Consider the following 20,432-nt stretch of genomic DNA (forward strand, 5'->3'; position numbering starts at 1 on the left):
AACCAACTTTTTCACTCTCCTCTTTCACTTTCATCAAGAGGCTTTTTAGTTCCTCTTCAAGATCATGAGTGGACATAATAAATTAAACACACTGATGCCTCTGACATTTAGATTCACTTCTGTTTTTCATTATTATAAATAAACCGTAAACACAAATCTCTGAGGGTTTCTCTGAATATCTTCTAAGGTAAATTTATAGAAATGGAATTAACAGTATGAAAAGTATGAATATTTATGTCTGCCAAATTATCCTCTGGAAATTTACCCCATACTGTTGATAAAACTGTTGTTAGTAGTGAGACTATCCCATTAAAGAAAACAGTATGAACATTAGCACCAAAAAAAGTACAGCCAAACCATGTGCCTAGTTCATAGAAAGTAAACAACAATGATACATAATGTTCCTGTTTAAAAACTGGCAAAGGTTTTTTTGTTTCATTTTTTAGGCTTATTTCTTTTTAATGGCAATGCGTACTAGTGATGTGGGGAGAGGAGAGAGGGAGTGAGTGGGTGAGTATGTATGTGTGTGAACACCTACTAGCTATGGAGAGTGAGTAAGAGTGTGTGTGTGTGTGTGTGTGTGTGTGTGTGTGTGTGTGTGTGTTGGGGGTACTTTCATACAGTTAGTGTAAAAGATGAGGCAATCTAACCCCCAGCCATATTTCTCCATGAAAACCCTTAATACCGGTTCCTAATAATCAAAGAAACATTTTTTTTATGTTAGGAAGATATTTTCTGCCTATCAAAATATCCAAGATTTGGGGCAGACTTTCTTAGAAATAAATACAAGTAAAAGAATGTCTGTGGAAGCAGAATGTCCTGGAAGAAACTTCAGTGGAAATTAAAAAGGCTAACTTGAGAGCGATTTGTTTGGTTCCCATGTGAAAACTATTAGCATATATTTTAGAAAGATGGCATTTGAAATCTCAGGGCAAAGGGAAAGATAACACCTCAGGGACTGAGAAAATCAGCAACTGTCATGAATAGCATGAGACTGAAGCTATTATCCACATCTTATAGCCAGAATAAAAACATTATGGCCCCCAGAGCAAGAGAACATGATCCTCTGATCTGAACAGACTTACCATCTCTGACAGGTGAGAACATGTCACCTAAACTACTTTTTCCAGAATCATCAAAGTTGGAGAAATCCTGGTTTTTCCCACTCTCTGCTTCCTTTGATAAAGTATCAGTGTTTATGCTTCGAGGCAGACCTTATAGAAATTGGATATAAAAATAAGTTATTATATTGAAATAAGTTTATCATGAGAAGCTAGGAACTAAAAACTGTCTTACCTATATCATTGGCAACACTAAAACTAAACAACAGCTCAGTTAACCATCATTTTCATGGAATGAAGGGCTCCTCAAAAGCAACTAACTTATTTATGTAACACCACTTTTTAAATCTATTTTGATAGCACTTTTCTAAATATTTTATGTAGTTTTCTTATACAAAGTATACTGAGCACAGCTTACTTTTGTTAGTGACTCAGGATCATCTACAATGATTAAAAAATGTCTCTAAGGCATAAAGTACAGCACCAAACACACAGCAGTATTCAAATGATGTTGATTCCTTTCCCAACTTACAGTGAATGATCTCTTCTTTTCCCTTCTTTATCTTTTTCTTCACTAACAGTGGGAACCTAACATTGCTCTTAGCATTACTGACCTTAAAGGCCTTCACTAATCTTAGGACAGCTTCCAGACAGGAAGGAAACCAGAATACCAAACTCATAAAGAACAGCACAGTAGACTAATAATAGAGACACACAGCTATGCAGAGAGTGTGCTTTCTCTCTCAATATGACTTTAGGGCAGGGACGTTTTAAGAGGAATTCTGCAGGCTCAGTAACCTCTTGCTCATTTCTGGGTCAAGGATTGAGTTCTAGAGAATCAAGAACTTTGATGAAACCTTGGCACTTGAATCAGTAGCATATTTCTGTCCTTTGTTTTTAAAGGTGTTTTATTTGCCATCTTGGTCCCAAATGAAACCTGAAAAATCCTGGGATAAAAACAAAGATTTGCTCTGTTCAAAATATTAAAAAATGTCCAAGCCTGGCTAATGAAATAAACCTAACCAATAGTACACTCATAGAAAGTTAAAATATGACCAAACATTTTTATCACCATCACAAAAGGGTGTTTATACCAAGTGTACAAACGGTTAAACGGAGGAAATTTCCTCTCTTTTTTCTAGGTCCTTAACATATTTGAATGACTAACTCTAGCCTCTGGAACTTTATGAAACAGAAGCTTGGTATCATTTGAAAATAGTGTGAAAGTCTAATTTTTCATTTCTTAAATGGCTGTTTCCTACAGAAAAAGAGCACTAGCAAAAAGCCTGCAGAGGTTGTTTTCAATAACTAAATTAGGATGCCTTCAGTAGAAAGCCATATGAACTGTTTCAATTTTTAAATTTATTTTACATGATGCTTAAAGTAATAGTAACAATAATGATTGTAATGACAATATTAACAACATTATAATTTATTGGGTGCCTACATCCACCAGGCACTTTTGATACATTTTCTCCAATTTTCACAATAACTCTAAATGTTAAATATTATCTATGGAAGAGAAAAATGAGACTCCAACAAGTGGTTAAGAAAACTGCCCCCAAAAAAGAAAACTGCCTAGCATCATCCAGGTAGGAAGGTGACAGTTCTAAGACCGAAGCCTAATATATTCTCAATGCTTCAGAGGGGGGAGAAAAATGTATATCTGTGTGTGTGAGCTGAGAGAGGGAAGATGATGAAGCAAATGTGGCAGAGTTTACAAAATGGTGAATCTGCTGAAGGACATACCAGAGCCCAAGAGTTCTTTGCAGTGTTATTCAAACTTTTCTGTAAGTCTGTGATTATTTCAAAATAAAATTAATAAACACAAAGTTCTAACTCTTTGGGAGTACACAGTAAGCATTCATTTTGCCAGAAACTGCTAATCAGCCAAGAATTATCATTAAATAATGGCCCTGTAGACCTAAGTCTAGAACATCTAATTAGTGTTGCCATTGTTACATATAACCTTCCTTATGAAAAATTAAATGAAAGACACTGAGACTTCAGCAAGCTTGCAATAAATGATAGAATCTTTATTTTGTTTAATTTTTGAAAATTATGAATAAAATAGTAATTTTGAAAAATGCCAGTTCTCATAATATAGTTAATGCAACATTTATTCTTTTAAAGAGACAGCAATAGTATTCATTCCTGCAAGTTCTTAAATAAGAAACCTATTATTTTTATATAATTTATAATGATTTTTACGTAAGGATGATACAGATATTCACAGATAATTTATAGTGAATATACTTACTATTTGTTTAAAAAAACTATTCTACACTATTAAGACTAACAAATTAAAGTTTTGCTTATACTTGGAAATAGTAAATTTTTTTATAGGAAACTGAAAAAGCACCAACAAGCATTTGTGTTCAAGTTAAGTACTTATCCTGAAAATCAAAAAAGACATGAGTACTTTCAATTCTGATAAGAGTACTTTGGCGACATACTGGTATATCATGCAGATTTTAAAAAATATGTTGAAAGTTGACAGTACAGCATAATTTCTTAAAATAAAAACAAAAAGGCTTTCAGGAATTTAGGGAATTATTTAATGTAGGTGAAGAGTATTTTCTACAAGTATGGGGAAGCTTATCATCACATTATACCTTTACAAAGTCTAAATGAACTCTTATTTAAGAACTGATAAGATTATCAGAATAGAAATTATTTAAAAATTACAACATTTTCATTCCCTTTTATTTAACAAATGACAAATTTACTGCTTAATATGTGCCAGGCACTATTCAGCACTTAAATATATTCATTTCACCACCTGATTTACTTTCCATTTTGAAATATGAAGTAAAAGAGCCATTAATAGCTTTTTTTTTTAAACTAAGAGATCAAATCATAATGAAACCATCAAAGTTTCATATTCTCTATTGATTCAGCTAAAGAATCTATGAAAAGTCATCTAGTCCATAGCAGTACTTCTGATTGGGCATTATTCTACTTTTAAGATAATATTTCTTAAAACAGAAGTTCAGCTAAACAGAATAAGTGAAGAATCTTTCATGAATTTTTTTTAAAAAGTTAGAGCTAAAGTAGAACTTATCACTTTTTCAATTCTCATTATCTACTAATAATTTTACCCAAGTCCTCAAGTGAACTGAAATTCTAGGTTCTTGAGAAAAGTGATAATGACATTCATTTGGGGAGGAAACAGGATGGGAACTCCAAATACTATATATAAGCAACAGTTACCTGCTTTGTCCTGAGGAGCAACTGCTCCCTTCCCCACAGCGGCTGCCGTGGGCTGAGGCGGAACTGTGGCGATGGATGTGGTAGCCGCCTCTCTGACCACTCCAGGATTCTGGGCTCCTCCTCCGCCAGCGCTCACATTAGCAGTGCGTTTGTTCACAGCTGTGGGCTTATTTGAACAGCCCTTATTCAAACCTGACTGAAATGTAATGGAATATGTAAAAAGCTCAGGTTTCTAATGCTCCATACTATACATTAATATTTTATAAATCCCTATTCATTTAAAAAATATTTTTTTCCCTTAGAAATCTTGAGCTCACTGATGGATGTGAGAGTGTCCCTCTGAACCATAAAAGCCTTTTATAGTTTTAAAGAGAGAGAATTGTGAAAAGTACAAAAAAATAAATGAATAAAAGTTTTAAAACTAAGTATCAAAAGGATTTGTACTAAAATTATTAAAAATGTTTTGATATGAATGATTCTGAAGCAAAAGTATGACCTCTATACTCTGATCTAGATTTATTTAGTACAATCAAAAAATGCTGAAACTATCTTACCTTAGAAAGAACAGTGGAGTACTGAAATGCTATACATTGCACAGATGTCTTATGTGCACTGATGGTTTTAATTGGTGATTTCAGCATCCTTAAATCATATTGATATATTTTCCCACGGGAGGATCCAATAGCCAAAGTGGCTCCATCAGGCATGAAATCCACCGCAGTCAGGGGAGCATCAGCCACTAAAGTTTTCACGAGCCTTTGGAAAGGACAGCAAAGTATATATAGATATGTGGATGTGTGCATATAAGCCTATACAACATAAATAACTGTAAACAAAAACCAAAGTTACTTGGAATTCAGCAAAGTTATTTACTTAGAATATCCATCTCAAATACCTGCCTAAAGCAGAAGTTTAGAATTAGACCTAGAGACATTTCTAATATAAGGAACTGCTAAGCACTCCATCCTATTTTTCTATTCACTTCTAACAGATACATTCTGTACTTTCTAGAAATAGGACCTATTTCTTGAGTAATTATTATTTTGGCAGTGAATATGACTCCACAGTTAAGGTCTCTATAGCCTCAGGGTTCTGGAGAAGGGAATGGCAACCCACTCCAGTATTCTTGCCTGGAGAATTCCATAGACAGAGGAGCCTGGTGGGCTATAGTTCTTGGTGTCACACAGAGTCGGACATGACTGAGCGAATAACACACATACACACACAACCTCAGGGTTAAGGAGGCTCTAAGTGTCTCCTTTCCATTTAGGGACCTGCTTAGGCCTCAAGAGGACTGTGACCTTTGACAAGGAAGCAGCTGCCACTTTGCTCTTAGTTCTGCATCTCTTAACCCAAAAGCTAGAACTCATGAGGCTTAACTCTGCTGGAAGCTAAGCTGAGCTTCTGGCTAGGGTGTCTGGTATATGAGAGGAATGGCTTACTATTAGGGTTTTCAGTAAATCAGCTCAAAATAAAAGAATAACAAAGAATAAGGGGGAAAAAAATAAGAAGAGTGAAATAAGTAACAGTAAACTTTAAAAGGGGGCTTACAGTAGGTCCTTCCCTAGTAGTACTATTACATCATTTCTAGTTCTCTTCACATGATACTGGTAGGTGTCTTGAATATACCTCCAGCACTCCTGAAGCTTTTTTTTGTTTGTTTTTTTAAGCTAACCAAGCACACTTATAACTGTAAGAAGGACAAGAAGGCATAACAGCCCTTGCTTCTCAGAGAATCACATACCCTTAGGGGTTCTCAACTGGGGGTAATTTTGCTACCTTTGCTAATTTGAGGAGGACTATTAACATCTATTAGGTGGGTGCCAACCTAACTGTGGTTTCAGACTGTGATTTTTAAATCATTATAGCTAGGCTCAAACACATCTTTTTTTAAAATCAAAATAGGAACCATTAAAATCAACACATTTTTGCCAACAACAAGTAACTTTATCCCTGGGGCATAAAAATCCATGCTTCAGGGTTCAACGAACTCCAGGAAAGCAATTTTTGCATCCTGCTGGTTGTAGAAGCGTTTTCCCTGCAAAAAGTTGTCAGGATGATTGAAGAAGTGGTAGTCAGTAGGCGAGAGGTCAGGAGAATATGGTGGATGAGGCAAAACTTTGTAGCCCGATTCATTCAACTTGTGAAGTGTTGGTTGTGTGACGTGTGGTGGGGTGTTGCCATGGAGAAGTGGGCCCATTCTGTTGACCAATGCCGGCTGCAGGCATTGCAGTTTTTGGTGCATCTCATCGATTTACTGAGCATACTTCTCAGATGTAATGGTTTCACTAGGATACAGAAAGCTGTAGTGGATTTGGACCACCAGATAGTGACCATGACCTTTTTTGATGCAAGTTTGGCTTTGGGAAACGCTTTGGAGCCTCCTCTTGGTCCAATCACTGAGCTGGTCGTCACTGGTTGTTGTACAAAATCCACTTTTCACTGCACATCACTATCCAAACAAGAAACGGTTTGTTGCTGTTGCATAGAGTAAAAGAAGATGACACTTCAAAATAATTTTTTTAATTTTCGGTCAGCTCAGGAGGCACCCACTTACTAAGCTTTTTCACCTTTTCAATTTGCTTCAAATGTCGAGCAATCATAGACTAGTCAACACTGAATTCTTTGGCAACTCTCAGGTAGTTGTAAGAGGATCAGCTTCAGTGACGCTCTCAGTTGGTCACTGTCAACTTCTGATGGCTGGCCACTACACTCCTCAGTCTTCAGGGCTCTCGTCTCCTTTGCAAAACTTCTTGAACCACCACTGCACTGTATATTTGTTAGCAGTTCCTGAGCCAAATGCATTGCTGATATTGTGAGTCGTCTCTGATGCTTTCTGACCCATTTTAAACTCGAATAAGAAAATCACTCAAATTTGCTTTTTGTCTAACATCATTTCCATGTAAAGTGTAAAAGTGTTAGTCACTCAGTCAAGTCCAACTCTTTGTAACCCTATGGACTGTGGCCCACCAGGCTCCTCTGTCCATGGAATTCTCCAGGCAAAAATACTGAAGTGAGTAGCCATTTCCTTTTCCAGGAGACCTTCCCAACCCAGGGATCAAACCCAGGTCTCCTGCACTGCAGGTAGATTCTTTACCACCTGAACCACCAAGGAAGCCCAACATCATTTCCATAGTCTAAAATAAATATAAAATAAACAGCAGGGACTTCCCTGGTGGTACAGTGGCCAAGACACCATGCTCCCAATGCAGGGGGCAGGGTTTTGATCCCTGGTCAGGGAACTAGATCTCACATGCTACAATTAAGACCTGGCAAAGTCAAATAAATAAATAAAAATAAATATTTTTTAAAAAACAGCAAGTAGTCAGTTCAGCTCAATTCAGTCGCTCAGTCGTGTCCAACTCTTTGCGACCCCATGCACCACAGCATGCCAGGCCTCCCTGTCCATCACCAACTCCTGGAGTCCACCCAAGCCCACGTCCATCGAGTCAGTGATGCCATCCAACCATCTCATCCTCTGTCATCCCCTTCTCCTCCAGCCCTCAATCTTTCCCAGCATCAGGGTCTTTTCAAATGAGTCAACTCTTCACATCAGGTGGCCAAAGTACTGGAGTTTCAGCTTCAACATCAGTCCTTCCAATGAACACCCAGGACTGATCTCCTTTAGGATGGACTGGTTGGATCTCCTTGCAGTCCAAGGGACTCTCAAGAGTCTTCTCCAACACCACCGTTCAAAAGCATCAATTCTTCTGCGCTCAGCTTTCTTTATAGTCCAACTCACACATCCATACATGACCACTGGAAAAACCATAGCCTTGACTAGATGGACATTTGTTGGCAAAGTAATGTCTCTGCTTTTGAATATACTACCTAGGTTGGTCATAACTTTCCTTCCAAGGAGTAAGTCTCTTTTAATTTCATGGCTGCAATACCATCTGCAGTGATTTTGGAGCCCAGAAAAATAAAGTCAGCCACTGTTTTCCCATCTATTTGCCATGAAGTGATGGGACTGGATTACACGATCTTAGTTTTATGAATGTTGACCTTTAAGCCTACTTTTTCACTCTCCTCTTTCACTTTCATCAAGAGGCTCTTTAGTTCTTCTTTACTTTCTGACATAAGGGTGGTGTCATCTGCATATCTGAGGTTATTGATATTCCTCCCAGCAATCTTGATTCCAGCTTGTGTTTCCTCTAGCCCAGGGTTTCTCATGATGCATATAAATTACATAAGCAGGGTGACATAAGCAGGGTGACAATATACAGCCTTGACGTACTCCTTTTCTTATTTGGAACCAGTTGTTCCATGTCCAGTTCTAACTGTTGCTTCCTGACCTGCATACATATTTCTCAAGAGGCAGGTCAGGTGGTCTGGTATTCCCATCCCTTTCAGAATTTTCCAGTTTATTGTGATCCACACAGTCAAAGGCTTTAGCAAATAAACAAACAAACAAACAAAGTGGTAAATGTGCATTAAAATGATCTATAACATAAGCTCCAAAACTCTGGCCACCTGATGCAAAGAGCTGACTTATTAGAAAAGACCCTGATGCTGGGAAAGATTGAGGGCAGAAGGAAAAGGGGACAACAGAGGATGAGATGGTTGGATGGCATCACAGACTCAATGGACATGAGTTTGGGCAAACTCCAGGAGATTGTGAAGGATAGTGAAGACTGGCATGCCGCAGTCCATGGGGTCGCAAAGAGTTGGACACAACTGAACGACTGAACAACAATAACATAACCACATTTATTTAGGAATGTATTTCAATATCAAATGGCAAATTTCAAGTGTAAAACCACAATTACTTTTGCACCAATCTAATAGTAAGTAGGGGCCAGGGAAGGTGCTGAATATCCCACAATGCTCAAGACAACTCCCCACAACCAAGACTCATCCAGCCCAAAATGTGAAGGCTTACAAACCCTGCTCTAGACACTGAAGTAATTTTAAAGCAAATTAATCATGTTGCTTTAAAAATATACAAATTTAGTTGTATTCTGAAGAGAATAACATGGCATGCATGTTAAAATAAAGATGTGAAATCATCAACATGCTATCTCTCAACATTCATCACCCAGAATTACTCTAAAGACTCATCAAGTTTTTTCTGCATATGGGAAGAAGAGAAAATTTTACCTTGTTAGACAACAAATATACAATCTCTAGATCTTTTAACATTCATCAGAGGTCTATGCAAATCACAAATATGGCTACTAGTGAAATAATTATTTGTTACTAAATTAAGAAATGAGCATGTTATACTTACTTCTTACTTGAAGTGTCATAGAGAATGATTCTTTTATCCAAGCCCACAGTTACAAACAGCAGTTCATTGACAGGAGAAAAACAGATGCCTGAAGCTGGAGCTTTATGTGTACTGTCAAAGTTATGGTATGGACTCTGACTATTCACATCCCAGAGAGTTACTATTCCATTATCTGAAACACTGCCCAGGAGTGATTTCTTAAATAAGGAGTACTTCAAGTGCCGAATAGACTAGGAAAATAAAAATAAATTTTATGTAATTGTAAGCATATGTAAAAGCATTTTATATAAGGTATAAATAATGGCCAAATACCAACCATATTATTCACAAGGGATTCAGAACTTCCCTGGTTTATGGCATAACAGGTGTCATAATCAGGACAACCATAACATCATTCAGTGGGCTATAAGATCCTAATTCTAGTAATTGAACAGTACTCATGATTTTATTATGTCAGAGTAGAGTTACTTCAATCACCTCTTTTACAGAAGAAAAATACAATATATTGAGGTAAACTATATTAATTCATCAGGATTATAACATTCCACCTAAATAAAAGACCCAGTCACAGTCAGATCATGAATAAACATAAGGGAACACTGGTAGAGAATAAGTAAAATAGTCTGCATTTGTTTTCAATATATATTTTTTATATTTGAATATATTTCTTTGAATCTGATGTGCTGGCAGTTCTACAGTGGAAGCACAATAAAAAATTAACTCAATATAAAGGGGGTATTGGCAACACTCTAGACTGGGGATGGCCTACCATTCTTTCAAAAGCATTGGCCTGAGGGCAACGCTAGCCTTTCTCTAAAACACTCATCTCTGGAGGCAGTGGAGACTTTTTTCAGTTTCTGCTGGACAAGAATAAACAAAGATCCAGTTTGAGTAAGCAGGTCTTCTGAGACTGAAAGTGGATGAATTTATCTACTTTTACTAAAATGTTACTTTCTAACTTGGCTGATACTATCATTTATTGTGTTGAGAATTAAATATTTCACAATTACCTGATTTTTTACATTTAAGCAAAATAAAAGTATAGAAATCAATATTAAGCAGAATCCAAAGATTGGGAAACTAGCCACAAGACACTTTTATTTATAGTCTCAAGGAAAGCAACAAATCACTGAATGAATCACAGTTGGCAGTTATCAGCTACACATACAGGTCCCAGATAAAACTGCCACAGAACAAAAGTCAAACCTGAAGGCTTTTTGTTTGTTCTATCTAATCTAACACACTTCAAAAAGACTTAAAATTTGAAATTTAGATTCCACTAGCTTTTACATATTAAAAACTCATATTCTACTTTAAGATGTTTCAAAATAGTAAGTATTAGCCCTCAACAATAAAAAATATGTAAGAATAACATAACACAAATTCTGTCTAAGGAAACCAAGTATTTGCAACCTGACACCTAAGGTAAGATAACTACTATGTTGTTGTTTAATCGCTAAGTTGTGTCTCTCTGCAACCACATGGACTGTAGCCCACCAGGCTTCTCTGTCCATGGAATTTTCCAGGCAAGAATACTAGAGTGGGTTGCCAGGGGATCTTCCTGGATCAGGGATCGAACCTATGTCTCCTATATTAGCAGAAGGATTCTTTCCCGCTGAGCCACCAGGGAAGCCTTTTATACACATACACATTCTCATAAGTATTAATATATACAGTATCCCTTCAACTCCATTCCTCCCTCTTCTTCACTCACTTGTCTTCTTTCAAGCACCAATCATCTGTCACCTGAGCTACTGCCTATTTCCATTCTCAGTGTCTTGCTATCTACCCTTCATACCATTGCAGCAATAACTTCTTCAAAGCCAGAAATCTGAATGTAATTCTGTCTTGCCTAAAGTCCTTGTAACTGGAGGACTCTGAGAAGATAGAGGTTACGACCGTGGCAGAGTTTTTCAGTCTCCCTAAGTCCCTCCATTTGTTGTGTATGTGTGCACAAGCAGGCCTAAGACTGCTTATCCTTATAAAGTCCTGCTTTCAAGATGGGCCCTTGGCTGGAGTCTTCAAACTTGGATCTTTTGGGGGGTTCCCACCACCCTAACTGAAGACAGTGGCTCACTGACTGATAAAGAGTGGCTCACTGTGCCCAAACTGTTTGTGCAAAAGATATGGTTTATGGCTGAACCATGGATGAACACCTGCTATCATTATTAGAATTTGGAAATTCAGTACATGCTAGGCAGAGGATGTCAAGATAAGCAGTCTCCAACAAAGTCCCTGGCCAATCAGTCTCTAACAAGCTTCCCTGGTAAACCATATTCCATACATGCTGTCACAATTTGATCCTGGAAAAATTAAATACATCTACTCCACTGAGAGAAGACTCTTGGAAGCTCATGCCTGGTTTCCTTGGGACTTCACCCTATGCACCTTTTTCCCTTTGCTGATGTGCTTTGTATCCTTCCACTGTAATAAATCATAGCCATGAACACCACGTCTCTACACTGAGTCCTGTGAGTCCTCCCAGTGAATCATCAAACCTGGTCTTGGGAATCCCAGCACAGACTGTAAGTATAATGTGTGAGTGTGTATGTGTTACAGATAGCAAATCAGATAGCAAAACTAAAACCCCATGAACAACATTTACAGTAAAACTAGACTGTTTCAAGTATCCCCATGAGCCCCAAAATATCCTAGCAGATCAAACATTTAACAGCCATAGTCCTTCATAGTATTAGTATCTGTGCAGGAGGAAGCAGAGGGAAATTATAGGGACTGAGAAAGATTTGAGAACAGGAAAAGCCCCACATAGCCAAAATGCATCCATGGGAAAGTGTGGTGGCCAATCTGACAATATCAGCTAAACCAGGAATACCCATAGAATCAGCATTAGTAGTTCTGTCCAAGAAGTTTGCAGAAAGGTCTGAAGGGCTAGAACACCCCCAAAACTGTCCAGCCAAGGCATCTCCTTCCCAGGTCAGGGCTCCATACTGAGGAGACACTACTAGCAGTGGAAACAAACCTGAACAGGTTGGAGTCAAGATAGTTGAAGCAAAGTGAAAATCCACATACAAGTCCAGGAGCAGAACAAAACCAAGCAATCTCAGAAGAGTTACCCTCTAAACTCCTTCTCTGTTGCAGAGTTGAGGGAAACGGACTTCACAGATGAACCCCAGACAAAGTTATTATAAGAACAAAGAGAACAAAAAAGAAGACATTCTCAACAGAGGCCCAAAAAGACAGGAAAATGATACAAGACGTTAAAAAAAACAACGTAAGTCAGAATTAGAAAACTCAAAAATGAGATGTCAGAACTTGGAAAAGAATTGTAAATTTTAATCCTTTAATCCTAAAGATGAAGTCTAAAAAAAAAAGAAAAGAAGGCTACATTACATAGCTTTCATTAAATGTATAAGGAATACAGAATGAAGAAATATAACAAATAATACCTTAAAGATAGGTCAAAAGGAAAGAATTTTTAAAAATCAAAAATGAAGAAAAAAGTTAAAAATGATATGAAAGTAGCAAATCACTGAAGAAGATTCAACAAAGAAAAAACAAAGATAAAGAAAATATCAAATACTAAAAACCATAATTCAAGAAAACTCCCTGAAAGAAAAAAACATTTGAAATTACATATTAACTGATCATACCATGTACCTAAAAATAGCAATACGGAATAACCAACACCAGGACACAATCTAGTAGAATTACTGGATTTTAAAGGAAAAAAAATCCTCTGCACATATAGGAAAAGGAACAAATAACTTATAAGGAAAAAAATACTTAAATTATGATCAGACACTTGAGACCAAAAATGATAAGAATAACACACTTTAACTCCTCAAGGAAAGAAAATGTAAGCCTGCTACAGAGTTACATTGAAAGAGAATTTTTAATCTCAAAGAAAAAGTCAGAAGCAGAAAACATATACTTATGGAAATAGTATTATGTTATTCACTGTGATTATAAAAATTTGGAAAATACCTAAAGTATAGGATTATCTAAATAAACTGTGCCATTTGAACAATGGAACATTATATAGGCACTAAAAATTATAATTGTGAACACTAGCAATATGAGAATACCTAGGATAGAACACTAATAAGAAAAAGCAGAAGACTGAACCAATGGAACAATTATAAATTTATGGAAAGAAGACAGAGCTATATAGATAAACTGCAAGAAAACATTCTTCAAATCACTTCCTATTAAAGAAAATTTAGAAGAGAAAAACCAAAGGACAAAATAATACTTTAAGATGCAATATATAAAGATATGGAAGTTTGTTTTACACCAACACGTTAATCACAAAACTGCTCGAAAACATAAAATAAAGGCTAGAAAAGTGGACGAATACTAAGGAAATATATTGAGATAATCAAGGATGTTTTATACCATAATACACAACTGTATACCAATGTCCCCATATAACATAAAAGAAACCACTACTCTAGATACAAAGCTTTGTAGTAAGTCAAACTTTTTGAGTGCCAAAGTTCAGATATAAACAAAACCAGTCAACCAAGTCAACCAACTTGGAATTAAACTCATTCTTGATAAAATAATTATTTTTAAAATGTAACTAATAATTATTTACCAGATCTCTATATGCCAAATGCTTATTAATATTTACAGAATCTATACCTAAAATGTCAAAAATTTCACTGAAGAAAATGGACTTATTTAACATACACTGAAAATGTTATATTTAAAATCTCACAGATATTACATTTAAAGATCACTTTTAAATCTAAGGAATCAATAAAATATCCACATTTTAACTGCTTTCAGAAAGACTGCAGTCTGAGAAAGGCAACACAGGTTAACCTATTGGTGAGCCTAAGCTGCTGAGCTTGCCAAATAGTGACTTGCAGTTATAATCTAAGGAGCGCGTCAGCCCTGGCAGCTCTACAGAAGCAGTAAGGCTTTTTGCCCCTGCAGACAGACACTGCGATCCACAGAAAACTAATAGCTTCAATTCAGCTCAGACACTTCAAAGTAAGATTCTAAATATATTCAGGCAATCTCATTTCTAATATGAAATTCAGTATAAAGATTCAGTGAGACTCCGTGGTTTTGTCACTTTTGCTAAGAAAGCAATTTGATGATTTTTAAAGATTTCAAATTCTTGATTGCTCATAGAAACAAAATTAGAAATTTTAAATTTAACCATTAGATGTGCCCTACCTACTATTTTTCTCAATAACCCAAACCCTATAGTAAAACTGATCAGCATAGGAACTTGGCTGGATGACAGTATACTGGAATTGGATTATGTCAATTTTTAGAGTTGAAATTTTTATGAACATTATTTGAATGTCTAAAATGAGTATTTAATATACTTGAAATCTTAAATGAATTTTGAGGAATCAATTTTTAAAACTCCATAGATTTCAATTATGCTGCTTGCAAAATGGAAATGTAAATATGCAGAATCATAACTTCAACTTTCTTCACTAAGAAAATAGACTGCATACTTACATACCTAGAGACCAACTGGTATTTACAGAGAGCCCATGCACTCTGCTTTAATGCTGTAGAGAAAAATGAAATAATATAGTACACGAAAAATATAGAAACATTTGTTCCAGGAAAAGAGAAAAAAACCAACATGCTCCAGTTTGATTTCTTCACCTTCGTAACGCTCTCCTTACTCTACATTGCTCTAAAACACAAATTATGATTTCTGAGGTCAAGTTACAACTGGTTAATCTGGAGGGAATGCATTAAACCTAAAGATGCAAAGTAGTCTGTAGAAGTTAACCACAAAAGCTATTTTAATAAATTAATATGATTATTTATCAAAAGTTCCCTGACCTCCTATCACATATTACAAACCATATCAGCATCTCATTTAGCCCTAAAAACAACAAAATAAAAACCTTATTGAAAGTACATTTTCATTCTCACTTGACAGTTAAGGAAAAGGAGACTTGAGAGTTAAGTCACTTGCCCAGGCTCACACAGCTAGCCCTCCAAATAAACGTGGGATTTACAACATAAAGCTGTACCCAATAAAGCTCACAGAGAGGCCAACTGCCCAAGCAGGAGGCAGCAGGAACATGAAAATATAGGTTCCAGTTCATCTGACCTTGCACAAGAGATAAGCTTTCAGCATTACTGTCTTCCTAAACTAGAAGATCGGAGAAGGCAATGGCACCCCACTCCAGTACTCCTGCCTGGAAAATCCCCATGGACGGAGGAGCCTGGTGGGCTGCAGTCCATGGGGTTGCTAAGAGTCGGACACGACTGAGCGACTTCACTTTCACTTTTCCCTTTCATGCATTGGAGAAGGAAATGGCAACCCACTCCAGTGTTCTTGCCTGGAGAATCCCAGGGACGGGGGAGCCTGGTGGGCTGCCGTCTTCGGGGTCGCACAGAGTCGGACACGACTGAAGCGACTTAGCAGCAGCAGCAAACTAGAAGATAAATTCAGGTCTGCCATGCAAAGTAATCAATGAAAATCCTCTGAAAATCAACAATACAGCAACCTGCCACCTAGCATTTTAAAATATATTTCTTTTATGTGAAGAAGAGATAATAAAATTTGGGACTCCTGCACAAAGTGACAAGAGAATGCTGCAAAGTTTCCTGAAGCTATGGATCCTCAAATACTTACACATTTAGCTGCCCCTGAGCCAGAAAGAGATCCAAAAGGAAACAATGCTACCAGTCTTCAAGAGTTGACCTTCAAGTCAGTCAATTAAGAATCTTGTGATCTCAAAGTCCTGGAATCTGAGTTTTCTCATTTTTAAAATGAGAATAACCTATACCTCAGAAGTGAGCAGCAAAGAATAAGTGAGAAAATATATATAGTGACAATTACTGTACTTGAAACACAATAATAGTGGTAAGAATTCTATAACGGTGATAACCTCTACCTGGAATGTTCTCCAAACCCTCTCATCACCTACACTTACCCCAGTGGCAGTCGAATGGTCTTTTCAATAAATAATGCTGGTATAAACATATACCTGTATGGAAAGATGAATCCCATCTCACACCACATACAAAAACTACTTTGAAATGGAGCACAAAAGACATAAATGTAAGAACTTCTGTTCATTTTTTAAAGGCATTAAGAGAGTGAAAAGGAAAGCCATAGGCTAAAAGAGAAGACATATGCAACATGTATATCCAAAGGATGACTTCATCTGGAAAACAGAATAAACTATAAATCAATCCGAAAAACACAACCCCAAACAAAAAGGAACAGACTTGAATAGTTACTTCACAAAATAAAGTATACAAAAATGTGCCCAACTCATTCAACAGAGAAATGCAAATTAAAACCACCATGAGATACAATTACACAACCATTAAAGTGGCTGAAGTGAAAAAGCAAGACAATACTTGATAAGAGCAAAAATGTGGAACAGCTGGATCTCACATACATTGCTTATAGACATATACAATGGCACAAGCACTTTAAAAACTTTTTGACAACTTTTAATGAAGTAAAACTTAATGCCTACCCTAAGACCCAGCAATTTCACCCCTGAGTATTTACTCAAGAGGAATGAAAACATATTCACAAAAAGACTCATATGAGAATATTCATAGTAGCTTTCTCACAATAGATACAAATGAGAAACAGCTCATACATCCATCAATAGTAGAATGGATAAATGGTGGTATATCCATATAATGGAACACTTCACAGGAGTTAAAGCAGTATAAACTACTATTCCATGCAACAAACATAATGAAGACCAGAAGAAACCAGACACTACAATTCTTTTAAGAAATATGAGGTAGTGACTGGAAAGGGTTAAGAGGGAGAACTACGGTATGCCAGAAATGTTCTGTATCTTGATTTTGGTAGTATGTAGTAACACAGGTGTATGCACGTGTAACAATTCATCAAGCTGTATATTTAAGATATGTGTACTTTACTGTATGTATCTCGTACATATCTCAACTTTTAAAACTTTAATATTTTACAGAGAATAAGGCCAAGAGCAATAACCAAAACTCTCTAGTAAAATACAGTAAAAACTTAAATACATGGCAGTATCTAACCTAATATTTATGTTACTGAAAAGTCAACCCAGAATTTATAAATCTAAACTTATCATGCTTCTAATATATCATGCTTCTTCCAAAGAAGAGGAAGAGAAAGAGGAGAAAGAAGGAGGAAGAGGAGAAGGGAAATTGGGGGAAGGAGAAGAGGAAGAAGGGAAGAGGGAGGGGAAGGAAAAGAAGAAAGAAAAGAGGAAGGAGAGGAGGAAGGAGATGAAAGAAGTAGAAGAGGAAGGAGAAGACTACTCTGTTTCTTTAAAAAGCAAGTCATCTATTTGAACACTAGATTTTTCTTCCCAATAGTTCCAATATCTATGGGCTTAGGTTTTATGTCTCAGTTATAATAAAAATAACCAAAAAATTACAAAAACAAAATATTACTTCCTATCTTTATGGCCATATTAATCATTCTCTGTGGTAAATCACTTATCCTCATCCATAAAATGCAGAAAATGAGATTACCTCTAAAGGCTTTTTTCAGTTCAAGGATTCTATGGTTCTGACATTCAACTAATCAAAATATTCTGACTAGTTTCCTGTCTTCCAAAATAAAAGCCAAGCCTTCGGTCTGGCATTCAAAGTCCCATCAACATTAGCTCCTACTTTTCTTTTTCTCACATTAGCCCTATATAAAACCCATACACTTTCCTTTCTCTTTATTTTTTGTTTGTATGATTTCCTCCAAATAAAATACTCCTCTCCCAAAGTTCTTTATTAATGTATTAAAATCTTTATCTTTGAACGTGCTCATCCACTCACATATTTATTGGCGATCTTTCCCATGTAAGGCACAAAGTTAGACAACAGCTGAGGACAAGGAAACAAGACACAGTTTCAACTACTCTGTGGACACGCAAAGAGCTAAACCCAGCACAAGGCAGAATCAAATTACACAGGAGTAAAACAAAACCAAACCCTTAGACCGAGCCTGAGACCCAGCTCAAACTGTCCCTTCTCCAATTTTCTGTTATTCCCAATCAGATAGTTTTTTCTCTGTTCTAAATGACCATAAGATTGTTTCTCAACAACCTCTCACTTTCTCATAAACCTAATCATTTATATCTCTATTACCTCAATATACATGAAATCTGAGAAAAGACTTTTTTCTGTATATTTTTAATACTCGTTAAATTTTCCTTGAACACTAAACAAACTGTTCAAAGAATGATTTTAAGGCTTTTCAAAACCGGAGCACTCCCGTGCTCTGGTATTTTACCTAAAAATACTTACGGCCAAAGTGATTACAATACAAAGTAAGAGTAAAAGAACTTGCACCTGATGGGAAATTCCTGTGGGTAATTTCATGGAAAGTTAGTCAAGAGCTAGATTTCTGAAGAAACTACATTTATTCTTTTAAGAATTTTACAGACTAATTTTTTATAAAGAAAAATTCAGTAACTGACTAATTTTGCTTTATAAAAGCATTTATAAAGTATTTCCTTTATAAAATATAAAGTATTTCCTTAAATACTCCTGTATTAACCTGAAATACGTAAATATGCCTTGGTACTGTAACTATCACAGACTTGAAACAAACAAAAAAGAAAAGCCTCTATTTGCCCTGTGCCTAAAAACAAATACTCCATGTCCATCAGAGTATTTATGAACATTAAGTATCTGTCTTGTAGCTGACATGGTTTAAGTTATGCGATACTTCTATAATTGTAATGTCACAGATTAATATCCATGTTTTAGGCTTAATCTATTAATAATTATTTATGTTTTTTATCTGCAGTTAAGTTCTAGGAGCATGTGACCATTCAAAGAATAACTAAACTCATATAAGCTTCATCATCTAATATATACTAGTTTTAAAATACTACCATTAAAAAATAGCTACCTGTAAGTTTTTCAAGCACGCTAAATGCAAATTTTAAATACTTAATTTTAAAAACTGAAATTCATCGCCTTATGTAAGATAATTAAAAATCTCTTATCAACTTTATTTTGAATAAACCCATACTGTACCTGGTTACTACCGTGACCAAAAGGAGTACTAGATAAATTAGTGGTTACACTGTGCAAAATAATTTCACCACTGAGAGATCCAGAAGCAATGTAGCAGTCATTCCAATTATATGTTACACAAGTTACTTCATCTTTATGATCCTGAATGAAAGAAATGACAGTAAATAGAGTGCCACACAACTTTCAAACAGCATATTTTTCATGTTTTTTTGTAAATATTATATATTTGTCAATCTAATATTTGCTTAACATTTTCCTCAAAATAATCTAAAAAAAAAAAAAGTACACAAATGAGTAGTAAACTATTTGATCAGCACCAAGTCTTCAGGGAACAAACTTATTTTTCATAACCATAACAATGATCAGGCACTATGAAACAAGAGACAAAAAGGAAAGGTAATTTTCTAAATGGCATTATGCCTAAAGAATTCACTTCCACTGACAAGTAACTTTTATTGCAAGTTGACTATTATGAGAGTCTCTGCCCTTGAGAATATTACTGTTCAACTGGGAAGACAGGATGTTTAAGTAAACATGCAAATGGCAGAATGAATCCTAAAGGAGGGGCAGAGTCAAAGTGTCAGAGGAAAGCGAAAGAGGCTTGGCTTCACTATGCGCTGAGTTGACAAAGGAAGCTTTACAGAAGACAGGAAGCTTGAGTTCAACCTTAAAGAAAGCGATTAAGAGGTAAGTTAGGGGAAGGAGAATGAAACCTAACACTGCAAAATGGAAGAGAGCAGAAAAAAAAAAAAAGCCCCCCAAAGCCGAATTGAGAAAGCATGTTTGAGACTTGATAGATGCTGCTTCCGTCTGTTGAGTACCAACTTAGGCTGGAGTTTTAATTATTATTAATCTTTAGAACAAGCATGGGAGGCAAAGTCATTTTTCCTATTTTACAGATGAGTTAACTAAGGTTAACAAACTGCAAGCTCACAGAACTGCCAGTGGCAAAGCTCAGATTCAAGCTTATTTTCCTC

At 36.1% G+C, this 20,432-nt stretch overlaps 1 protein-coding gene across 2 annotated transcripts in view; it reads right to left on the minus strand.

Moving 5' to 3' along the window:
- Positions 1–20,432, minus strand: part of NEDD1 (NEDD1 gamma-tubulin ring complex targeting factor) — a 53,612-nt gene that overhangs the window by 21,785 nt on the left and 11,395 nt on the right. For both annotated transcript variants that reach the window (XM_070370316.1, XM_005905543.3), the window contains exons 5-9: positions 19,456–19,596; positions 9,505–9,734; positions 4,829–5,030; positions 4,275–4,470; positions 1,086–1,214 (exon numbers count right to left, since the gene is read on the minus strand). In XM_070370316.1, coding sequence (XP_070226417.1) covers positions 1,086–1,214; positions 4,275–4,470; positions 4,829–5,030; positions 9,505–9,734; positions 19,456–19,596 — 898 coding nt within the window. The remainder of the gene's footprint in view (positions 1–1,085; positions 1,215–4,274; positions 4,471–4,828; positions 5,031–9,504; positions 9,735–19,455; positions 19,597–20,432) is intronic.

The sequence above is a fragment of the Bos mutus genome, chromosome 5 (assembly GCF_027580195.1).
Source record: "Bos mutus isolate GX-2022 chromosome 5, NWIPB_WYAK_1.1, whole genome shotgun sequence".
In the NCBI taxonomy this organism is placed as follows: Eukaryota; Metazoa; Chordata; class Mammalia; order Artiodactyla; family Bovidae; genus Bos; species Bos mutus.